Consider the following 24,615-nt stretch of genomic DNA (forward strand, 5'->3'; position numbering starts at 1 on the left):
TGTCTGTTCTTTCAGATTAAAGATCCATATCTTACCGCTTTTAGCAGCATTTCACTAAGCACAAATTGTTTTTCTATATTCTATCAGTCTTATATTTCGAAAAGTGCTTCATTATCTGTGAAACATTTTGACTCATCCTGAGGTCATTAAAGGCACTTTAAATGGATTTTCTGATGAAGGGTCTAGGCCCGAAACGTCAGCTTTCCTGCTCCTGAGATGCTGCTTGGCCTGCTGTGTTCATCTAGCTCCACACCTTGTTATCTCTTAAATGCAAGCTCTTACTTTTATTGGAAAATATTAGAAGCCTTTCCTTCTTGCAATATTCAACACATAATGGAAGAATATTTAATGTATCCAACTGCACAGCTCACGATACCATCCACACAATCTATAACCTTTAATTTCCACCACAGTTTATGAAACAAGATTAAGTGCAACTCTTTGCTTGCTTTCCTAACAGGTGTCTGGACCATCCATCACACAAACTCAAAAGGTTTTCTCCTCAAAAAAATTTCTATGCCTTTCTTATGTCACCATTCTTCTGAATCAAGTGGGGCATTGGCCATACAGTCTGCTAACTGCTTTTTGCATTCCTTTATATGACACAGTTTAACATATTTTAAAGTAAATTTTTTTTTAGCCAGCACAGTTACTATCTGTTCATCAAATTTGGGCTGATCAGTGAGGAGATAGTATGCAATTTAAATTCTCCCTCTGCTACTATGTTTAACTTTATGACAGACACAGCCAGTTCTACCAGTAAATGAAGGCACTGGATGGCAAATTTCATTAAATAAGGGGGACATCAAACATTGTGCATTGTGTTCTTTCCCATTTTAATTTACACTGAAGGGCGTTGTATTTTGGAATACTGGAGAAGGCAAACATAAGCTGACCATGTTAATGCTGCACAGAATTACAACTCCAAATTATGACAGTAGGCAAATGTGTGCTCTGAAATGTACAGTTCAAATAAGCAAATGATTTATGATCTGTCAAGGATAAAAAGGCAACCTGAATGTAAAGCACCTAGGAATTACGATTTAGTACACTCATAATCGCTGCGGCATTAACGTCCTCTACTGCACCAAATTTTCAAACTCCTACAGGTAGTACAGTAGGGATGCTAGTTCTCAATGTCCAACAATGTCACTGTCAATTGCATGATGAAGTGACAGGCTAGTTTAATAATTTTTGAAGAATACCTCAAAATGGCAGTGGAGGAAGCATTTTTGTATGACAGCTGGATCTTCCAAACTTAATTTTTATATCTCACTGACATAAATCTTTCACATTTATGTCAGAACATTTTATTTGAGTAAGGCCATAAAATAAGTGATATCAGAACATGATCAGACAGAGTCTGCTCACATTGCTTTACAATTGCCTTTAATTAAAGAAAATATAGGTGGATCATAAAATGTGTTTCTGATAACTGATGGACATTGCCGACCTGAAATGAACAGTTTAAATCAAACACAAAATCTTTTGCATGCTCCAGGCCATGGAACCAAATTTTGGGCTTGCATCCATTGCTACATGTGTTGAATACATGCCCAGCAGGTAATTTCTGTGAAAATCACAGCAAGTGCTACCATCCTCCTGGTCCTGCCATGGTTCATTATGTTACTGTGTTCCACCCTCATTTCACTGATGATTCTACCCTGACAGTACTCCAAATCGCCAATGTCAAGCATAAGGGTTTCTGGATCCTATGTTGTAATCCATAGATTATTTAGTTGCATGATTGATAACTGAATTAGACTGCTTAACCCCAGGAGTTGTGTCAACATTTAGTTACAGTATAGCTAACCTGTATTTTACTCATCCTGGTTTCCTGACCCGAATCACAGAAAGCTAACTTTCAAGTTCAGCACGTAATGGGGAAGGCATGTAGAATGTTGGCCTTTATTTCAAAAGGAATACCATACAGATATGGGAAAGTTTTGCTCAAACTACACAAGGCACTGGTCAGACCATAGCTGGAATACTGTGAACAGTTTGGGTTCCTTATCTAGGGAAAGATATACTTGTACTGGAGGCAATCCAGAAAAGATTCACTCAGCTGATACTAGGTATGGAGGGACTGCCTTACAAGAAGAGATTGAGTAGATCGAGTCTGTACATGTAGGAATATGGAAGAGTGCAAAGCTGTCTTACTGAAACACGATTCTTAGAAGACAAGGCTGGGCAGACGTGGAAAGGCTGTTTTCCCTGTATGGGAGAGTCTAGAATCAGAGGGCGTAAATGCAGAATAAGACATTTAGACTAAGATGTGGAGAAATTCCTTCTCTCAGAGGGTAGTTCAGCTGTAGAATTCTTTACCGCAGAGGACTGTAGGGTTTGGATCATTTAGTACATTCAAGGATGAGTTACACAGATTTTTAATCAGGAAGAGAATCAAGGGTTATGGGGATAGGGCAAGAAACCATGATCTTATTGATTGACAGAGCAGATTTGATAGGCCCAACAACCTACTGCTGTTCTTGTATCGCATGGCCTATTGTCCTGGGCTGGATGTTTCTGCTGTATTACCTTGTGACATGCCCAGGAACTAATCAACAATTGTTACAATGCTGAGTATTCCTGAACACATACACAGTTAGTTTGGGTTGAAAATCCAATCAGAGTTCTGTCATTGTGCAAAACTGTTATAGACATCCACCCAAGAAATGGAGGTGCCTAGCAGCCACTCTCACTGCTTGAATAAAGCAACATTGTGGATGCAACACACAATGTGTTGCAGTAGCCCCTTTAAAATTAAAGCTGCACTGTCTTCTTAGTTTAAATTTTTCTGAGAAGGCTATTTAGCTTTTTGTGTCTGCACTAGTCAATAAAACTCTGAATGCCCTGATCCCAATTTCCAGCTCTTGGTCCTTAGCTGTGGAGGCGATGGTAACACAAGTGAATATCTAAATATCGCCTAAAATGGTAAGAGAGTTTTCTGACTCAACAACTTTTCGGGCAGTAAGTTTGAGACTCCCATCATCCTCTGGGTGTAAATTTTTTTTTCTCAAATCTCTATTAAAGCTCTGATTAAATCTGTTTAAAGAAGTATCATTTTCCATTTTTAAGGCCATTGTCCAAAATAAAGTTGGTCTTTCCACTAACTTATTCCCATTTAATAAATCAACAATTTGTCTTTCTTGTCAAAGTACCAGATGTCTTCTTAGGGTCTCACTGAATTGGAAAACAAATGAGAAAAGTAAATACTCCCTTATTTTACAATTTTTGCTTTACATTGTGAACAACTCCTCAGATAATGACACAATCCATGCCTGCTGACTATATTTATACTTGGGGCGATAAACCACAAGAAACAATCCCATCTCCAAATGTCAGCCTCTAACCATTTCTAACAAAATAGATCCAAATCACTTTCTCTTGATCTTCAATGGTAATACCATCACCAAATATCCTACTGTTATCATCTTGAGAAGGTAAGGGTTAGCATTGACCAGACATTTAACTAGAATAGCTCTACAAAATGCGTGGAAAATTTCCCAAGTAACATCTCTTCACAAAACAAAATACTGTCGGCTGCTCAGCTGTACACCTAAATTCTGGTCACATAGATATTGACTGTCCCAAAATGGAGGATTCCAGTCATTAGTATGAATATTTATTACAACTTTGTGTTATTCAGTAACTTTACTTTTGTTAACTGTAAGTTTTCTAAAAAAAAAATCACTGATCAGATGCAACAAAACGCTCTCCACAAGATCATAAAACTACAACCAGGTCATCATTTGAACGAGTATTCAGAGTATGAAACTTAAACTTTTCTCTGCCTAATTCCAAAGTCCTCTCCTAAATAGGAAGGATAATCTTGCAAAATCATTTTCAATTCCTCTGAGATATGGATTGGCCACTGATGGACCCTTAGCTGTAAAATTGGGTGCCATGCATGTTCCCATAAGTAACTTTATCGTGGGGGAGGGAAAGTGAGAAAAGCTTCCAGTGGCCTGTCTGCCCCAGGCTAATTGACAAACTTAAATGATCCAGTAATGGCTTCTCTCACTGCACTGGGATTTTTCTGTGGCACATGAATGCTGGCATTAAGCATCCATATTATCAGGCTCAGCTTATTTTCTTTGCTTTTGTACTCGATGGCCTTACTTACGAAGCCCACGATTTCATATGTCTTTGCTGGCTACCTGGTTAGTGACATTTCTTGCCCCTTCCAAATGGCACCACATATTTCTCTTTTCTGTTTGTATATATGCAATTCTCTTTTGAAAGCCAATCCTGAATCTGCTCTCAGCATCTTTTCAATTAGTGTACTCCAGATCATCACATCTCACTGCTTGTTCAAAATTTGCCTCATTTCATCCTGAGATTTATTTGCCAATTAGCTTAATTTCTGCGTACTCCTTTTACCATGATTTTTAGTCTCTTAATGTTTACTGCTCCCCCTGCTAAATGACCAGTTTCTCCTCATTTACTCCAACAAAACCATGTATAAATTTTGATCATTTCTCGTAACTTTCCTTTGAATGTCTACTTTAAGATGAACTCTTGTCACATGACTAAAGGTCTTCTTCTCTCATAACTCTTCAACTTTTCCAAGACTTTTATATCCTTCTTAAAGTGTAGAATCTAGAGTTGGACACAATGCTTAAGGCTTCACAACAACTTGCTTTGCATTCTATTCCTCAATTAAAAAAGTCTAACTTTACTAAGTTTTTTATAGCTGCCTTTTCAACTTTTGTTGTCCCTTCCAAAGACTTATGTATTTGAACTCTCAGGTCCGGTTGCCCTCTGAAAATAAATAATTTTTGTTTAGATTATAGCTCTTCGTCTTTCCTTTCAGAGCATATCACTTCAGGTTCCTCCGCATTACATTTAATTTATCCTGTGCTGCCCATTTCGTCTGTCTATGGAGACAAAGATCATTGAAAGCAGAAACTTCCTTGAAAGGAAAATTAATTTAATCTGTTTTCTCAGATTGCTCATCATTCCATCAAATAATTTCGCCTTTGCTTGAAATATTCTTTATTCCTTACCCCCTTTTACTGCTTTTACCAATACACTACTCCTTCAGTTTTGGTCAAAATTTGTACCTGAAACATCAAACTGATTAAACCCGCTATAAATTTCCCAACACTTTCCTGTGAGAATTGCAAAAGAGGAAGGAGGTGACAAAGGTTGTTGTATAAATGATGTTGACCAGGTGTGAAAGGATTAAGGTTTCAACTTGATTATCAAAATAACTATATATCTTCATGCTAATGTTAATAATGGAGCGATTCACAATTTCCCCAAATGCAAAGAGATTCAGCTTAGCTTTCATTATTAATTAATTACAAGTCTGGCGAGTGCATTTCATTCTCGAAAAATGTGTCAGATTAATGGGGCATTGGCATTGCCTTCCTGAAAATTTGCATGCAATTGCTTTTCTTTTGTCAGTACCTTTTACATGATGTGACTTCAGATTTTCATGGTAAATTTCCAGTCCAATCATTGCTGATTTACTGAATTCCCTTTCACAAGCTTGCCATGGTGTTGGTTTTGTCAATAATGTGCAATTCCTGACATCACAGCCAGAACACCACACAACTTCCACTTTCTTATTTTTCATTCCCACCCCCTACTCACCATGTAATAATTAAATTCAAAATACCAGCAGCAATAATACACAACACATTCAGTTCAGTGAAGCCTGTTAGTATAAAAAGAAGTATCAACAGTCAGTCCATCAGACAAACTCCCAGCCAAAATGAAGGATCTTCATCATGGCCACAACTTCCTGATCCCCTCTACTGCCTATAGCACAGGACTCATTGAGGACACAAAGGTGATATTTAATTTTAAAATTAAATTTCACTTGTAAAACTTTCATATATTGGTTTCACCATGTGTGCAACATTGTTACTTGTTGAGACTAGCATAATCATTGATCTAAACGTGCATGCATGCCTCACAGCTGGCATCCATGGATGGTTACAAAGGAGTTAGGGACAGAAGGAAAAACAATGCTGTATTTTTCAGTTTTATTTTTATTGAATGCTCATACTAATGTCCATAGTTGTACTCAGCACTAATAGGACATGAATGAATTCAGATATTTCACTGGTCCTCCCTGCTATACTGTAAATGATGTTACACAAAAGCAATCTTTATGGGGTAATTGAAATATTGTCAGCAAACTCAAAGCCATGTAAGGTCTCTGCCAATTAACACATGAGTTGAACCCACATATGTGCAGTACTGAGACCACATCTCAGGCCCCTCCTTTTCTTATCTTGACTGGCCCTCCCCACCATATCCCTCTCAACTACATTCATGACACCAGATGCTTCCAGCCACACTCCTCCATACTTCTGAAACTACCCTCTTGTCTCCTCCTGAATCCCTATTCCAATCCACCATGATCCTGACTCCAGTCCACAAAGCCCCTCACCACAAACCCCCTTAAGCCAATTCCAAACATCCATGCAAGAATTCACTCTCCTGCTCTCCTCCACGTGTCACAGGGTTCAGCAAACTGGCTGACAGATGCATGCACCTTTAAACAATAGGGAATGGGATGCCACAGTGTTCATGTTTACTGCTGACTTCACCTTGAAGGTAGGACAGTCCTGAAATGGTTTTGCGTTGATGAATGTTCAGGAAGTGCAAAGTTATTACACATAATAATTTACCATGGGCTAACATAATGTTTGATAGGCTGCTGATTTTATCTCTGTATGTCAAACTTTCATCCGGATGTCAGGATTTTACTCCACATACCATGTTTCTTGCCTTTGTGCACTTCATAAAATACTGTAACCAGACAGTGTTATCAATCTCATAACAAAATCATTAAACTATCACAACTTCTAGCATTAATCTTTTCAAGTTGAGCCAGCATAAAGGGGGATAAGGATAATGAAAAGGCAATGATGACAATGTAACATGAATAACAATGCTAAACCCAAGGAGCTTCCAAAAATTAAAGGCATTGAATAATGTAGGGCAGGCAGATTCAGTTAGAAATAAAACAAAAATGCAAAGCGAAGTGCAATTAAACATGGGAGCGGTGGTTGGCGGGAGGAGGGGGGGAGGTTATAGTGGGGAATCGATTTTGCTTGGTTACTACTGGTAACATGGATACCTTGTGGTGCAGTAGGTGGTGTCCCGGCCTCTCAAACAGAAGCTTTGGGATTGACACACTCCCCATCTATACCCACTCAAGGAAGCTGTATTCGTCATATAGCCAAACATGTTGGATATCTATCTGAAAATTGTTCCAACAAGTCTTATTTGGAAGAGAGGTTAAGATTCCTGAGCAAACCATTTGACAGATAGAAAATTGGAGCCTCCACCAATATTATCAATATTCCAGATTACAATAAGAATACAAAAGGTTCATTATGCACGACAGCTCAGAATGTCTGAGTGATCAGTAACACATCACCTTCAACACATTTAATTTGGGATTTTAGAGAGACAAAATAACGACCCTATAAAAATGAAAGAGTAGTGATATACACCGAAGCAAGTGAGTGGATGGAATATTGTTTCAACCGGATATGCGAAACAGGAAGCTTCTGTGCAGTATTCTAGTCTGCAGACTTGATGGCAGATTAGACCACAGGAGGAATTCAAAGGCTGCTGCCATCCTACTGAACCTAGTGTCATCTAAGGCCTCGGACTGGTTAGGCGTTGAAGATTTCACTCCTGGATTTTCTTTCCCATTTGTTTCTCATTCCTTTTCAAAAGATCTGTCAATAATGAGAGCTTGCTTTTCTATGGTAGTCTTCTGCAAACTTAAATTGAAGATCTCAGTCCTCTCTCTGGAGTTTCTTTTTCAAACTAAAGCTTTATTATTTCCTGCAGCAGAATGCTTTTGTTAGCCAATAGCTCACAGGGACTTTTGAACTCTGGATATTTCAATGAAAAAGCCTTTTTCCATTATCAAAGAATTTCATTCTACTGTTAATTTCTGAAGAGCTATGCTGTTTCTGCAAATAGTTGTGGAAATTTTCTGTAATCTTTTCTTTCCCAGTGTCAGAGCCTTGAGAGCATTGTGTGACTGTTAATAACTTTGTTCAGCAGGCTCTTTTTGGCTTCTCCAAATCTTGTTTTTAAGATGGTCATGTTCCATCTGAGTCTCAACTTTTAAACTTTCCTATTCCTCAGCTCCGGAAGCTCTGTAGTTTGGGTCTTTGCTGTTTTACTGAAACGAAGCTTGGTGGCCTCCACTGATTGCTGATCCAATTACAATTGCAGTCGTCAGTTGACCATTTTGTAGAATAACAATGTGCAATGTTAGTTTGATACAATTTGGACCTGAGAGCTTACTCTTCACTGGTGAGTTTTTCATGAGCAGTTTGAAATTGTTGAACTAATTCGTGAAGCTATTTCTGAGCTTAGGAGTTTTTCTTTCAATGTATCATGGTCATCTTAATTTTCTTTACATATCATAGTAAGGATGTATTGCATGTGTGTTGCTGGAGATAGGCTGCTACCCAGCATATCTGAAGCTTCAGGGCCCATGAATTTCTGTTAAAGCCCTGAGTTCTCCTTCTTGTATTTTGAAGTACCCTTTCTCATTTCCAAAGCTAGGGTTTCTCATATATCATAGCCAATTAGTTGTCTGTAACATAATGCCTCACTGGGATAGTGAGCTATAAATCCAATGCTGCTATCCCCAGAGTCATCGCAAAAGTTAAAGATTTTATTGAAGTGTGCAAATCCCCAATTCACTTATTTTTTAGACCCAGGTTGAGAGAAAGTGTGGAACTGGTTTCTGAACAAGAATGACAGGATTTGCTGAAATGATTCTTTTGCTAGTCTGAATGCTTCTTCCTCATCTTCATTCTCTGGATATTTTCTCTTGTTTGCAGAAGGCACAGGGTGACAGGTTCACACTTATAAATGATCTCTGAGTTGTTCATTAGATGTCATAGTTTACAGTCAACCCAGAACCTCTACTCCACTAAATTATCTCTATCAGTGGGAGCTTCATTCAGCAAAGCACAAACTAAGATCTAGAATGCTGTCTTGTAACTGGTCACATTTATCTTTGGTAGCTTTCTCGCTACCACTGTTTGTAGCCTCATCTGTTGGGAGAAACAAAAATGATCTATATTGCCTTCCAGGAGTCCTCAGGATGGAGGTTGTGTACTGGAAACTGATTCACGGAACACTTCAATTTCAACCAAAATAAATTTTAGTTTCTCCTGTGACTGCTCAACTCATAAGATTCAAAACAGTACCAGCATCTCCACTTAACAACACAGAGTTGTGATAAGGAATGACATTTAAGTGTTGCTATTTCTTTCCCATTATAGCATATTGTAACTTGCAACTGCCATCTCATTTTGATTTTAATCCCTTGTCCTCCAATCTGAAAGGAAGACAGTGGATATTTTCTTCAACTCAACAAGAATGTTAAATCCAAAAGAATCCATACACTCGCCTCTTATCCAATTTCAAATTAGTTTTCCTGTTGACTACCATGACAGCTACAAACTAGGTTAGAAATCAAATGACACCAGATTGTAGTCCAACAGGTTGATTTGAAGACACAAGCTTTTGATGTCTCGCTCCTTCTTCAGGTTTCAGCACAATTCTGTAAGCTTGTGTCTTCAAATCAACCTGTTGGACCATGATGCTGCTGGGCCTGCTGTGTTCATCTAGCCTCACATTTTATTATCTTGGATTCTCCAGCATCTGCAGTTCCCATTATCACTCTATTATTCTGTTGGACCATAACCTGGTTTTGTGTAATTTTTGATCTTGTCCACCCCAGTCCAACCTCCATATCACAGCCACAGGCTATAATTTGTCTTGTGAGTTTGCGTAATCAGGGCAACCATAATCCTACTGTGGGACCGTTATATTCACCTAGAAGATTTTATCCTGTTCCTCTGCGTTCTCTACTGCTCTGACACTTACAGACCAGTCTGATCTGTTCCTAACTATTGGTGCTGTTGATCCAGCTGTGAAATGGTTTCTCCCTTGGGACTCCTGATTGTTTGTTTGGAACGAAACTGTTAATGGGAGGAAACCTGCTGAAAATGTATAGATGTTAGTCAGATCAGATCCAATTGGCCAACAGTTAAACGTGTCTTACTAATTAGGCATAATTATCCTGAATTAGTCTCTTGCTTTCAACTTCAACCTTTTTTTGCATAAAACTGTTAGATTTATTAAATTGTGTCAGATGCGAGTCTCAAATTCTTAAATTCTCAATTGTTCAGACATTACTCTCTCAAGAATCCTTGCACCCTCCCTAAAGTGTGGTGACGAAAATTGGATGCTAATACTCTATTGTGACCTACTGAGAGATTTATACCTTTGAGCATAATTTCCCTATTTTTGTTCTCAAAATTTCTTTTTACAAATCCAAAAGCTCACTTTGCTAACTTTTCTCTCAATGTAACCTGGCTTCTTCAAAGATCTATACAAATAAATCCCTGGGCGCTCTGTCCTGATAAACTCTTATGAACTGCATCAGTATGCCTGTGTAGCCTCTTCTTCTCACTTACCCGGATGAAATTCCATGTGGTACTTGCCTGCTTGTTTTGTAAGCCTTTCTATATTTTGCTGGAGTCAAATGTTGCCATTATCATTCCTCCCAGGTGGTTTCATTAGTAAATTTTAAACTTTTGCTTTTTTATTCCAATATGCAACTCATTTATGTATATATACCAGAAAAAAACACAGTGGATTTATCATTGGCAATTGAGTGACATTAATGTTTGCCATCCTTATCTGAAAAATAACCACTTCCCATTATTTACTGTTTGTCTTTTGACCAATTTCTTTTCTATATCTGAGATGACACTGATACGCCTGCACAATGCACATCAATTTTATGAAATACCCTTTTATGTGGTACTTTGTCAAAGGTATTTCTTAAAACCTATAAGGAAAGTGTCTATTAATTCATCCTTCGGGCTTCTCTGCTCCTTATTCAAAAAATTCAATTAGATTATTCAAACATGTGTTCTCTCTGAAAGGTGAGCATGAAAACTGGCTTTCAAATCATTTTTTTCAGGCTTTGCTGTCTACTCCCTAACTCAATTCTCAATTTACAGTCCGCAACAACACAGCCCTATTTAATAGGAGGAAATGTAAATATTAAATGTTTAAACTTTAAACTGGAAAATACATTTAAACCTTTAACGATTTCCACGCTAATGATGTTTCTTAACCAAATATAGTTGAACATATGGTCAACAGTAGCGCAAACCCATGCTTCACCAACTCTCACCCCACCAAACATTATTTAAAGGAATTATGAACTAAATAGAGGTTAGTTCTAGATTGATTTTTTTTCAGGCTGCAAAAGTCAACAGGGAGTGGTGATGTAGTAACAAAGGGTTTCATGCTGCAAAATTTCTACATGAACAAGATATGTGTGCACTAAAGGGCATTCTCCTTAGACTACAGCATTAGTTGTCAATTGTATGGTGGTGGGTACTAACTCAGGATTTACTTGTATTCCTCCACTTAGGAACTTTGGAGAAGTGGTAGACAAAAAGGGGGCTGGAAGAACACAGCAAGCCAGGCAGCATTTGGGCGAAAGGAGAAGTCAATGTTTCGGGTATTACCCTTTATCAGGACTGGAGAAATGGTGCTCCTTTTTAACGTGGCAATTGAGTAGCAATTAATGGAACAAAGAGAGTACCTCTAGGCACCGCCTACAACCGAGGTATTTCAGCCAGGAGGTTATGTTTGTAATGTTTCATCTTTAAGTAAAAGCTTAGAACTGTGCAAAGACAATGCTCCAGGTCAATCCTTCACTATGAGGATACCGGAAGTGTGACATGGCTGGAGAATGAGCAGATTTGGCTAAACTACTTGAAGGTGGTAGAGGAAGCATAGAGGAGGAAGAGGGGAAGGAGAAGTTTGGGAAGGAGGAGGTGGAGAAAGAAAGGCTTTCAGCTGGAGGTCTTACTCAGCAAGCAATTTTCCTACCTGAACCTCAGCAAGAAGTAATGTGAAAAAATTTGTAATTAAGGATGTCCTCATTTAAATCCACCAGATGCTACTGCCACAGATGTAACCATAGTGCAGGACATGCACAGCATCGTAAGTGGTTGTAAAAGTAATGAGCATTGTGTGTCTAATTCTTTCCAGAATGAAGCTAGATTTGTTTGGAACATCATGCAATTTTACATCTATCCTTGTCTAGACAGAAATAGTCAAAATGAGCACATGGTTTCAGTAGGGTTGCATACTTGTCAATGATGCAGGATGGAATGCCCTTCAACAATCATTGTTATGTGTTTGAGCATAGACTGTTAGACTGATGGAATGGACTATAAGCCCCTTTACAAAATAGTAATCTACAGCTGTGGTGACTTCTATGAGTCCACAATTTTGTGCAGACAAAAGTTTGTGCTTCTACTCCAGTATTCAGAATGTTGCTTGTATTGTAACAGAAGCCATGACTTGGCCATCAAACATCATGTCATGGTAGGATTATCAAGAATGTGAAAGAAGTTGGCCATCACTTACAAACTAGAAAGGAGGGGCTCCAACTCTGTGCAAAACTTTGTACCTACACGATGCTGGACTCCTCTGTGCTTCTCGACAGTGCCAGTTGACTTTCTGAAATTTTTGTCCTTGCACCATACATTTTGTTGTGTATATTGTTTGGCTTTCTTCTGTAGGCATCGCCAGTGAACCACTCAGTGGAGCTTTCCGCATTGGAATCTATGTGTAACATTGTCCTCTGAGTACTACAACTGTCCTGGATGAATAATTGTCAGTGTGTACAAGCTGTGGAATGAGGATATGAGGTCAGGGGTTAGGGTCTGGTGGAGCAAGTGAACATTAGCTATGGCTTCTGATTGATAGAGATTGGTGGTAGATGAGTACTAGAGGTATAGTGAATGGCGCAGTGTGGAGTTAGTGGTGCAGTTGGTAGGATGAGAACGTTATGATGAGAACACTCAACTTCTTGTCACATTGCGTCTAGGATGCATGGAGTTTGATGCCTGTCATTGATCACCATGGCTATCTGCTCTTGATCCCATTTTATTTGCAACTGGATCTTCTTGTGGTCTCAAGAAATATAAGACTTCTCTCCTATTTTCCACTTCCTCCACAACCTCCAGCAAACAGAAGTCACAGAAATGAGCACTGAGTATGAAGTTTATCTGTGTTACAATGAATGTGTACAGATTGATTCAAATATCATGATCCACATGCCCATTTATTCTGCTAAACCTCCAAAGACTGAGCTCAGGGGGCAGAGCTTGAATGAAGGTAATAATGAGAGTATGGCTCAGGGGTGGGGCTAGTAAGGTTCAAAGAAGCTTGGCCTTTGTGCCTGATGGGAAATGTCAGAGAAGACTGATGTGGGACAGATTTGTTTATGCAGTGAGGGACAATAGTGCAGAATGAAACAAACAGTTTTCAAAACAATTGGCAACAAAGAAAGAACAGGTTACAACTTATTTTGAAATGAACCATTGTGAAAGAAAGAAGAACTAGGTTAGGCTAGTTGACAGTATAAATTTGAGAGAGCACGAAAATAAGGAGGTCGCAAGAAGAGAAATGGGAGAAATGTTTAATACTAAATTCAAACTAAAGTCAACCTATTGGCCTACCAAATAAGAAGAATGTGTTAAAATGGTAAAATAGTGGGTAACCTGTGCTGCAGATAAAACACTAATTGGAAGATTTAGAAGCTAACTTCATACACACACATGTTTTTAGACCTGTTTATTGTACTTCAAAGTATGCAGAACCAAAAGGAAGCCATTCATTTTCTGATGTGCAAAGATGCATCATCCACAGCAATAGAAAACATCTTCACTTGGCTTGCAGCAAGTCAAATATAATGTTAAAAAAGTATCAGTCTTACCTCAGGTTTCCTTAAGAGAATGTGTGACTATAACAGTTACACCCATTTACTTAACGAGACAGGCCAAAGTGCACAGAACTGCAACATAATATGCTGTGCACATGTCTAGCATGCTTTCCCTTATAAAATAACACATATTTTACCTATAACGTGTGGCATCAAAAGAGACTTAATGGAGTATTGATAAAGAATAAATTGAATTATACTTATTTAATTCCCTACCTTTTTCTTCATTTTCACATTTTTAAATATGGCATGAACTCTCCATGTTTTTGCAAACATGGCTCCGAATGCTGTGGTGTAGCCAACTGTAAGAATCCAGGTTCTAACCTGAATGACAAGAAGGAAAAAAAGATTGAATGAGAGTAAAGAATAAAGAATATCCTTCAATTGTCCCAAAAATCAGAAAATATTTACTATCATAGAACATTATTTATGAAAAAACTGAAGTAGTTCACTCCATAAACATTCAGAAGATTTATGTTATTACATAGAATTATACATTTAGCCCAAAATTCTGCATCATTCCTCCTGTTATGTAACCCTTCAAATCTTATCCTCTACAGGATCTAACAACTATCCAATAGCATTGCTATTTTTCCTTCCACTTGTCTTTTTGAGTTTCAAATATGGTTTTGTCCTAAAGATCTGTTAAGAATTCTTAACAAATTGTGCTGCGTACGAGACAGGCCAAAAAACATGGCCATGAGAGTATATTATCGATTCTTATCATACAAAATTCCAACCTCCGATATTTTAGCAGAGTTTTTTTGAGGAAACAAGATAATTAAATGTCTTCACTGACGGTGAGGAGAGAATGGTTGCATGTTGGTACCTCCTAATATGAGCTCAGAAGAATTATTTTCTCATTTAAATAACAAGTCAAAGGAATTCAGCATATATCTGAGAACTGTTTCGTGAGTCTTGTGGAAAAAGGTGCATTTTCTGCTCTGACCTTGACATACTCCTTCAGTAAAACACAATTGCTGAAACCAAATGTAATTCTTTGAGGTTGTTTTACAGCACTGTAGTCAATTTCCAAACAAAAAGCAGATCAGACAATGAGTAGAAAATCAAAAAAAGACAAAATAAATTTGATCTCAGAATGAGATGGATAGACTGAAAAGAGCTACTTAACAATTCAACATAAAAATAGGCATTTCCATTAGTTGAATTCTGTAAATAGTCAAAAAGAGAAACATCAGGAAAAGATCTTCACAACAATCAGGACCTGTCATGGAATATGGGCAGAAATTGTATAATAAATAAAAGAGGCAACAGCTTGGTGACCAGCGTTGTTGGTGAGTAATCCAGAGCCCTAGGCTCAAATCCCACCACAGCAGATTGTTTAAATTCAAATTAAAATAAAATCTGGAATTAACAGTCTAATGAAGACCATGAAAAATACTGACATTACCAATTGTCATTTAAAGAAATGCCCTCTAGAGAAGGAAGTCGACAATCCTAACCTGATCTGGCTTCAATGTGACTCCAGACACTTAGTAATGTGGGAGGCTCTCAAATGCCCTCTCATTGGCCTGGCAAGCCAATCAGTTGTGTCTAACTGTTAAAAGCTCAAAAATAGAATGAAACTGGATGGTGTGGTTGGCATTTACCGAGACACTGGAAATGACAGTGGCAAATGAAATTCTGCTGATGACTACATCAAGCAGTTGGTTGACTCGTCTCCCAGTTTTAGCACACTCCCTTTCTTATTATCTTTCTTATGATCATCTGAGGGAGTGTGCTAAAAGTGGTAGGCAGGTCAACCAATTGTCATACTCACGTTCCAGACAATATCATCACCATCCTAGGTATGTATTGTTCCACTGGCGGGATGTGGCTAGCAGAAGTGACAGCACATTGGTATACAGTGAAAGGGGATTTGCCCTGGGACTTCTCAACATTGATGAAAGACTCCATGAAGTCTGAGAGCATCAAGCCAAACATAGGCAATAAAGCCTACTGCTGATCATCACGTACCACACCACCTTACCACTGCACCACATCCACTCCTGCCAAACTGGCTGATGAATCAGTTCTTATGCATGTTGAACATTAATTGAAAGAACCCCTAACAGGCGTCAAAGATGCAGAATGTACTCTGGCTAGGTGATTTCAATATCCATCACCAATACTGCCACGGTAGCACCACCGTAGCAGGCTGAGTTGGTCGGGTCCTAAGGATATTGCTGCAAGACTGGGTCTGTGGCATTTGGTGAAGGAAATATAACATACTTGACTACATCCTCACCTGTCTGCCAACTTTCCGTGACTGTATCACTAAGAATGGCCACTGTGTAATCCTTGTGGAGACAAAGTCCCATTTGCATATTGTGGTTTCCTACCATCATACTGTGTAGCACTACCTCCTAGGCTAAAGGCAATAGACATTGAATAGATCTACCACATCTAGACTGGAATCCACCACACAAGAAAAAAAAGCATCACTCCATTGCAGGCCAGTAATATACATGTGTGCTAGCTGTAAAATGGGGACTAGTTCTCACAAATTGGTCTCAGAAGGCAACATTCAATCCAAAAGTGAGACACCTTGAATGTGCCCCATCATTGTTCCAGGCAGAAGAATGCTGTCATTGATATGAATATGTATAATTGGTAAGAGCAAAAATACCTAAACTACTATGCCACTTTTTGCAACATAAATAGCCTCATACACGAACAGCAGTCAACTTGGAGAAGTATCTGATGACTGTTGATATCTATTTGAACCAAAGCCCAATATGAGTCACCACCTTCCAGAGAAGAGGCTAAGAGGAAAGAATGGGGGGTAAAATTGTGAAGATTGGTCGAATAAACACAAACATAAAAAGGAAACATAATCTTCAGGTTTTTAAATATCTACATAGTATAGCAAACAGTGAATATGACAAGAAAGTTCTAAAGAGTTGAAGTGACCTAGCCAATTTCTTGGCCGAGATACTCCAGTGAACTTAGAACATTAGCACCTACCCAATAATGTGTAAAATTGGCCAATAATTTCTAACTTCAAAGAAGGGGATCAAGTCATCCAGCCAACATCCATGCCATCACTCTGCAGTCAATCATCAGCAACAAGATGGAAGGTGTTGTCAACAGTATTATCAAGCATCACTTACACCGCAATAATCTGTTCACTGATGCTTAGTTTGGCTTCCACCAATGGCACTAAGTTCTGGAGCGTATTATAGCCAATGATGGACAAAAGAGTTGACTCAGTTCAGGAGATGTGAGTAAATGTCCTTGACTTCAAGACAGCATTTGACTGAAAGTGGCATCAAGGAGTTCTGGGAAAATGAAAGTCACTGGGAATTTGAGGGAAATGTCTCCATTGATCAGAGTCATATAGCACAAAGGAAGATAGTCGTTATTATTAAAAATCAATCATCACATTCCCAGGCCACTGTTGCAGGAGTTCCTCAGGAAAGGGTGCTCAGGCCATTCATCTTCATCAGTGACCTTTATTCCATTCACCCTGCCAGGGGAGGAAGTGGAAGCAGATACTATAGTGATTTTTAAAGGTGTCTTGACAAATACATGAATAGGATGGGAATATGGCCCCCCAGAAGGGTAGGGGGTTTTAGTTGTGATGGGCAGCATGTCAGAGCAGGCTTGGAGGGCCGAAGAGCCTGTTCCAGTACTGTAATTTTCTTTGTTCTTTGTTCTAAGTAAGGATATTTGCTGATTATTACACAACATTCAGTATCATTTACAACTCTTCAGATAAGCCATTAATGCTAATATGCAGACTTAATTTGGACAACATTTAGACTTGTGCTGATTAGTAACAAGAAGCATGGGTGATACGCAAGTGCCAGGCAATGACCATCTTTAAACATCTTGAAGGGTTAACATTAATAAGAAACGTAACTGGGCCATTGAGGCATGAAGTCTGTTCATCATCAATAAAGCACTAGTCAGGATTGTGATGGAAATATTTTCCACTTGCTTGAATGTGTGCACTCAAGAGGATCAGCACCGTCTGGGACAAAGCAGCCTGGTTGATTAGCATGCAATGCACAAACCTGAACATTCAATCCCTCCACCACCAAAGTACAGAAGCAGAAATGTGCGCTATATTTAAGACATAATGTCACAACTCACCAAGGCTCCTCCTTCCACATCACCTTCCAAAGATGTGATCTCTAGTCTACAAATGAGCAAGGACAGCAGATATAGGAACTCTCCATCTGTAAGTTCTCCTCCAAGTCCCATGCCATCCTGACTTGGAATTATATCACTGCATGTTCACTGACTTGGATATTACTTACCCATATGGGCCATGTTTTAGGCAAGGTCAGCTGTAGAAAAGGGCAGATTTTCAGCAGATCCACTCCCACCCACTGATGAGCTAACCACTGTAATACAGAGGGTGGGCCAGCACTATAATTGGCAGCTCAATGGACTCCCGTATTACCCTGGACATAACATAAGATGACTAGCATGGGCATTTGGGTAAGAGTAGGCAGCTCTTTGCTTTTAACGTGTTCAAATCAGTAGGAGAGAAGGGAGCATTGCCTTTAGAGGGTGCCCTTAGGGAGCATCTCCCCCCCCCAAAGAGAGTACTTCCTTTCCAGTCAGTCATATTTTAAAACTAATATCCAAACATCTCCCACTGCACTGCTGCCAACACCCCCAAACATCGCAATTCCTGAGAAGGGAAAACCCTCCTTTCCATTGCCCCTGAATTACTCAGATCCTGGATTCCATTGGATATCCGTTGTGAGTCTGCCTGCCATCCCAGCAGCATTCACCACAAATCTCTGGCACTGCCAGGACAGCAGGCATACAGCTCCAAAAGGTGGCACTGCATGACACAGAGGCGTAGTAGTTGCATTCGACACAAATTTAGTCAGCCTACAGTGTTTTATAGCTTGGGGCAGGATTCCTCTTGTCTTGTTAACTCACCAGTGACTGATCTTACTTGGGGTAGGAGTCTAGCCATGTCCACCCTCCTCTCTTTCTGCTCTATAGGTCATTTAGCCTAACATTTATCATTGGGCAAATGTTAGAATCTATCATCAAAGAGGTAGTTGCAAAACATTTAGAAAACCATCGTATAACAGAGTCGATATGGTTTAGTGAAGGGGAGATCATGCTGGGCCAATTTATTAAAGTTCTGTGAAAGTGCATGGATAGTCAGAATCAGTAAAAGTATCGTTATTTGGATATCCAAAAGGTGTTTAAAATGTTACTTCATAATATACATGAGACATAAGTTTGAGTTGTTGAGAGTGATAAACTGGCATGCGTAGAGGACTGACTAACTGACAGGAAAGAGTCAAGGTAAGTTGATTATTTTCAGGGTGGCAAACTATAACTAGTGGAGTGTCATAAATATCACTGCAAAGGCTTCAACTATTTATAATCTATATTAATAACTTATATGATGTGATTGACTGTATTGTAGCCATATTTGCTGATGATATGAAGGCTGATTAGAAAGTGAGCTGTGAGGAATATACAAAGAGTCTACAAAGCAATACAGATTGGTTAAGTGAGGGCGGTAAAAATTGTCGGATGGAATACAATTTGGGAAAATGTGAACCTGCCTACTTTGGCAGGAAGAACAGAAAAGCAGCATGTTATTTAAACTGAAACAGACAGCAAAATGTTGTTACGGAGATAGTAGGAACTGCCAATGCTGGAGAATCTGAGATAACACTGTGTGAAGCTGGACGAACACAGCGGGCCAAGCAGCATCAGAGGAGCAGGACAGTCTGATGTTACAGGTCGGGGAAGAAAGGTCCCGACCCGAAACATCAAACGTTCCTGCTCCTCTGACGCTGCTTGGCCCACTGTGTTCATCTAGCTTCATACCGTGTTATTGCAAAATGTTGTGATATAGGTAGACTTGGGTGTCTCTGGACTTGAATTACCAAAAGCTCCAGCAATTAGTCAGAAGTCAAATGGAATTTTGGATTTTATTGCAAGGCAGGTGGACAAGTACAGTGGTGTGCTGCAACTGCATAGGCTATTGGTATGATCACACCTGTGTACAGTTTAACTCTCCTTACTTAAGAAGGGACATACTTGCATTGAAAATATTCAGCGAAGACTCACTAGACCAGTTTGTGGGAGGGGGACAGAATTTATCTTATGAAGGGGTATTAAGGAGTTTGGGTCCATACTGCAGCGCAGAAGATTACAATGTGATCTTATTGAAATATATTGATTCTGAGGAGGCTTGACAGGATAGATGCTGAGAAGATGCTTCCTCATGGGAGATTCCAGTATCAGGGAATAATAAAGAGACTCCCAATTAAGACACAGATTCAGAGGAATTTTATCTCTTAGAGGCTCATGATGTTTGGAATTTTCTTGCCTAGCAAGAAAAGTGTGTTTTACATCTCTCTATTCTTTTGTTTAAAATTTTTAAGGCTGGGCAAAGATCTTTTCTTTCAGGAGAACTTCCTCTTAGTAGATTTAGGATTAGTCCATTAATTAGTGAACCCCTTTGAGTTCAGAATTTTTTAAACCGCTAGCTTCAGCAAATTGAAATAGGTCAGAGAGCAGCACGAAATAATTCAGAGCTTAACAAAACACTAATTCACACAGTTAGCTTGTAACTTTATATAAATTCTTCAAACTGAAAAATACCCTATGCATGCAGTAAAGCTAACTTTTGCAGTTGTGTAGAGGCTTCATGGCATTGGAGAACTATTGTTTTAATTACAAACTTGTAATCTTGGGGTCAGGAGTTCAAATTCCATGATGGAAATTCTTTTAATTACACTGTATTCATTTTAGTTTATGTCTGAAGCTTAGCTTATACCTTCATTTGTATTATGCAAAATAAATTTTAAATATAAATCCATAATTTAGCTTTAGAAAGGGCTTTTATGTGTATGTGTCATTAATCACACAAAGATTGTAATCAGTAATAAAAATGGCTTGAAATAGACAAAATTCTACAAAATTAACGGTTGCATTTTTAACAAGGTCATTAAGGTTTAATACAAAAATAAGTTTACCACAAAGTTAAAAGTTGCCTCTCTCCTGAAACAAAAATAATACTACAAGAATTCCTGCAGAGTGAAAGCAGGCCATTTGGCACATTGAGTTGACACTGACTCTCTGAAGAACACCCCAATCAGACCCACCACTCCACTGCCGTAACCCTGCAATTCCCATGGCTAATCCGTCTAGTCTGCTGACCCCTGGGCACCACATGCAATTTAGAATGCCAATCCACCTAACCTGTGCATCTTTGGACAATGGGAGGAAACTGGAGTGACTGGTGGAATCCTACACAGACAGAGGGAGAATATGCAAACTCCACACAGACAGTCACCTGAGGATAGAATTGAACATGGGTCACTAGCACATGAGGCAGCACTGCTAACCACTGAGCCACAGTGTCACCCAAAAACAGTTATCTTTGGAATCAATAGGGGAAGTTGATGCTATCAAGAGTTAAATGGTTCTTTGTTTGCTTTCACAATTCATAACTACTTTATCTCTCAACTATCTACATAAATTCTTTCCTGACTCCATTTTTGTAGTGAGGTTTTAACAATATCTTTTGGACAAAGACAAAATAGCTCTTATTTTCAATGTAAAGATCTCACTTACATCCTTGCAATCCAAATTCAATTAGATCTTAATAATGTCTAAAAAGAAGACAACTATTACCAACTGATGTGATAGAGAAAAGGGACATTTATTAATTTGAATTCTGTTGTGAAGTCTAAGCTCTCGGCACCTTCACATTCTGTGATTCACATTAATCGTGCTGTGTTAATAAAGTTCCCTACTTCACGTCTACATTACCTTGTACAAAAAATCGGACTGAGAGTCATAGAGATGCTCAGCATGTAAACAGACTCTTCATCTTAACTCCTCCATGCCAACCAGATATCTTAGATAAACCTAGTCCCATTTGCTAGCATTTGGCCTATATCCTCCTAAAACATTCCTATCAAATACCTATCCAGATGCCTTTTAAATATCATAATTGTATCAGCTTCCACCACTTCCTCTGACAGCTCATTCCATACATGCACCACCCTCTGCATGGAAAAATAATTCCCCCTATGTCCCCTTTAAATCTTTCCCCTCTCACATTAAATTATGCCCCCTAGTTTTTGACTCCTGCACCTTGGGGAAAAGACTTTGTATATTTACCCAATCCATGCCCCTCATGATTTTATAAACCTCTATAAGGTTACCCCTCAGCTTTTGACACTCCAGGGAAAATAACCCCAGCCTATCCAGTTTGTCTCGAAAGCTCAAACCCTCCAACCCTAGCAACATCCTTGTAAAGCTTTTCTGAACCCTTACAAGTTTCACTGCACCCTTCTTAGAGCAGAGTGACTAGAAATGCCCACAGTATTCCAAAGTGGCCTAACCAATGTTCTGTACAGCCAAAACATGACCTCCCAACTCCTATACTCAATGCAGTGACCAATAAAGGCAAGCATATTAAACACTGACTCCACTTTCAAAGAACTTTGAACCTGCACTCCAGGGACTTTGTTACACAACACTCCCAAGGAACTTACCATTAAGTGTATAAGTCCTGCTCTGTATTGTCTTTCCAAAACGCAGCAACTCGCATTTATCTAAATCAAGCTCCATCTGCCACTCCTCAGCTCATTGGCCCATCTGATCAAGATCTTGTCGTACCCTGAGGTGACCTTCTTCACTAGTCACTACACACCCAATTTTGGTGTCATCTTCATATCCGAATCATTTATATTAGTGATGAAAAGCAGTGGACCCAGCACCGATCCTTGTGACACGCTGCTGGTTTCAGTCCTCCAGTCTGAAAATCAACCCTCCACCATCATCCTCTGTCTTCTACTTACAAACCAGTTCTGTATCCAAATGGCTAGTTCTCCCTGTATTCCATGTGATCTAACCTTCATAACCAGTCTACCATGGGGATCCTTGTTGAACACCTTACTGAAAGGTGAGAGAAGAAAGATTTAAAAAGGGCCTGAGGGGCAACTTGTTCATATCCACTGCTCTGTCCTCATCAATCTCTTCATTTTTTTCTTCAAAAAACTCAATCAAGTTAGTGAGACATTACAGAGCCTCAATGATTATCTCTAAAGAGTCCTTGCCTTTTATCCAAATTTATTAACTACTTAAGCTGAAATACAGGAAAGTTTTCGCAGGGTACTACAGGAATTGAATGGTGGACCACGTTTGACAGGCCATGTGGTTTACTCTAGCTCTTATTTCTTGTGGTCTTGTTAGCCAAATGTAATGACAATGTTCCAGATGGTAAACCATCTAGTAAATTTAGATCAGAGATAATGGGAACTGCAGATGCTGGAGAATCCAAGATAACAAAGTGTGGAGCTGGATGAACACAGCAGGACAAGCAGCATCTCAGGAGCACAAATGATGAAGGGTCTAGGCCCGAAACGTCAGCTTTTGTGCTCCTGAGATGCTGCTGGGCCTGCTGTGTTCATCCAGCCTCACATTTTATTATAGTAAATTTAGATCACATTTGATTCAGGGTGAGTTTGCCAATGGGATACAAAATTGGCTTGATGGTAGAAGACAGAAGATGATGGTGGAGGTTTGTTTTTTGGACTGGAGGCCTGTGACCAGCGGTGTTGTGAGGGATTGGTGTTGAGCCCACTTTTGTTTGCTATTTATAAAAACAATTTGGATGAGAATTTACGAGACATAGTAAGTGTGCGGATAACACCAAGGTGTATAGTATACAGTGAAGAATGTTATCTAAGATTACAAAGGGATCATGATTAATTGGGCCAATGGACTGAGAATTGGCAGATGGAGTTTAATTTGGATAAATGCAAGGTATTGCATTTTGGAAGAATAGAAATGGGCATGACCTTGACAGTTGCTGGTAGGGCCTTGCATAGTGTTGTTAAAAAGAAAGACCAAGCAGTTCAGGTACATTGTTCTTTGAAATTTGTATCACTTTGGAACGCATTTAGCAGGCTTGCCTTCATTGCTCAGACCGTTGAGTATCGGAGTTTGAACATCATGCTGAGGTTATATAGGATGTTGGGGAAGCCACTTTTGGAGTACTACATACAGTTCTGGTTGTCCTGCTTAATGAAGGATATTATTAAATTGGAGGGCGTTCAGAAAAGATATACCAAGCTGTTGCCAGAATTGGAGGATTTGAGTTATCACAGTAAGCTGAATAGGCTGGAACTTTATCTGTGGAGCACAAAAGGGAGGGGCGGTCTTATCGGGGTTTATAAAATCATGAGGGATATAGCTAAGGTAAATAACAAAGGATTTTTTCTTCCTATGCTGGGGGAGTTCAAAACTAGAGGGCATATTTTTAAGGTGAGAGGAGAAGGATTTAAAAAGGACCTGAGGGGCAACTTGTTCACACAGAGGCTGGTGTGAATGGGGAATGAACTGCCAAAGGAAATAGTAGATGCAGGTACCATTACAACATGTAAAAGACATTTGGATAGGTACATAATTAGGAAAGGTTTAGAGGGATATGGGCCAAATGCAGGGAAGTGGGATTAGTTTTGGGAAACTTTGCCGGCATGGGCCAGTTGGACCAAAGGATTTGTTCCCATGCCATATGACTTTATGACTCATTTGTGTTATACTCAAAAGTTTTAGTAGGGTTGGTGACTTCTTTATCTCCTTTTCCCTTGACCTCTCAATATGGCAATTATTATCTCTCAACAGCATTAATGCTCATCTGAATACAGTAATTTGCTCAAGAGAGTCAAGTTGGGGAGGTATTTGCTTCAGTAAAAAAAATACAATTGAAACCAAGAATTGATAATGTGGTCAAATACAGGTATTTCTCCAATAATGCAATAGTTGCATTCTTGTGTGACCTTGTGCTGTAG

At 39.1% G+C, this 24,615-nt stretch overlaps 1 protein-coding gene across 4 annotated transcripts in view; it reads right to left on the reverse strand.

Moving 5' to 3' along the window:
• gabbr2 (gamma-aminobutyric acid (GABA) B receptor, 2) overlaps nucleotides 1–24,615 on the reverse strand; it is a 935,143-nt gene that overhangs the window by 87,133 nt on the left and 823,395 nt on the right. For all 4 annotated transcript variants that reach the window (XM_048520955.2, XM_048520937.2, XM_048520945.2 and 1 more), the window contains one exon: nucleotides 14,033–14,140. In XM_048520955.2, coding sequence (XP_048376912.1) covers nucleotides 14,033–14,140 — 108 coding nt within the window. The remainder of the gene's footprint in view (nucleotides 1–14,032; nucleotides 14,141–24,615) is intronic.

This window comes from Stegostoma tigrinum, chromosome 2, assembly GCF_030684315.1.
Source record: "Stegostoma tigrinum isolate sSteTig4 chromosome 2, sSteTig4.hap1, whole genome shotgun sequence".
Lineage (NCBI taxonomy): Eukaryota > Metazoa > Chordata > Chondrichthyes > Orectolobiformes > Stegostomatidae > Stegostoma > Stegostoma tigrinum.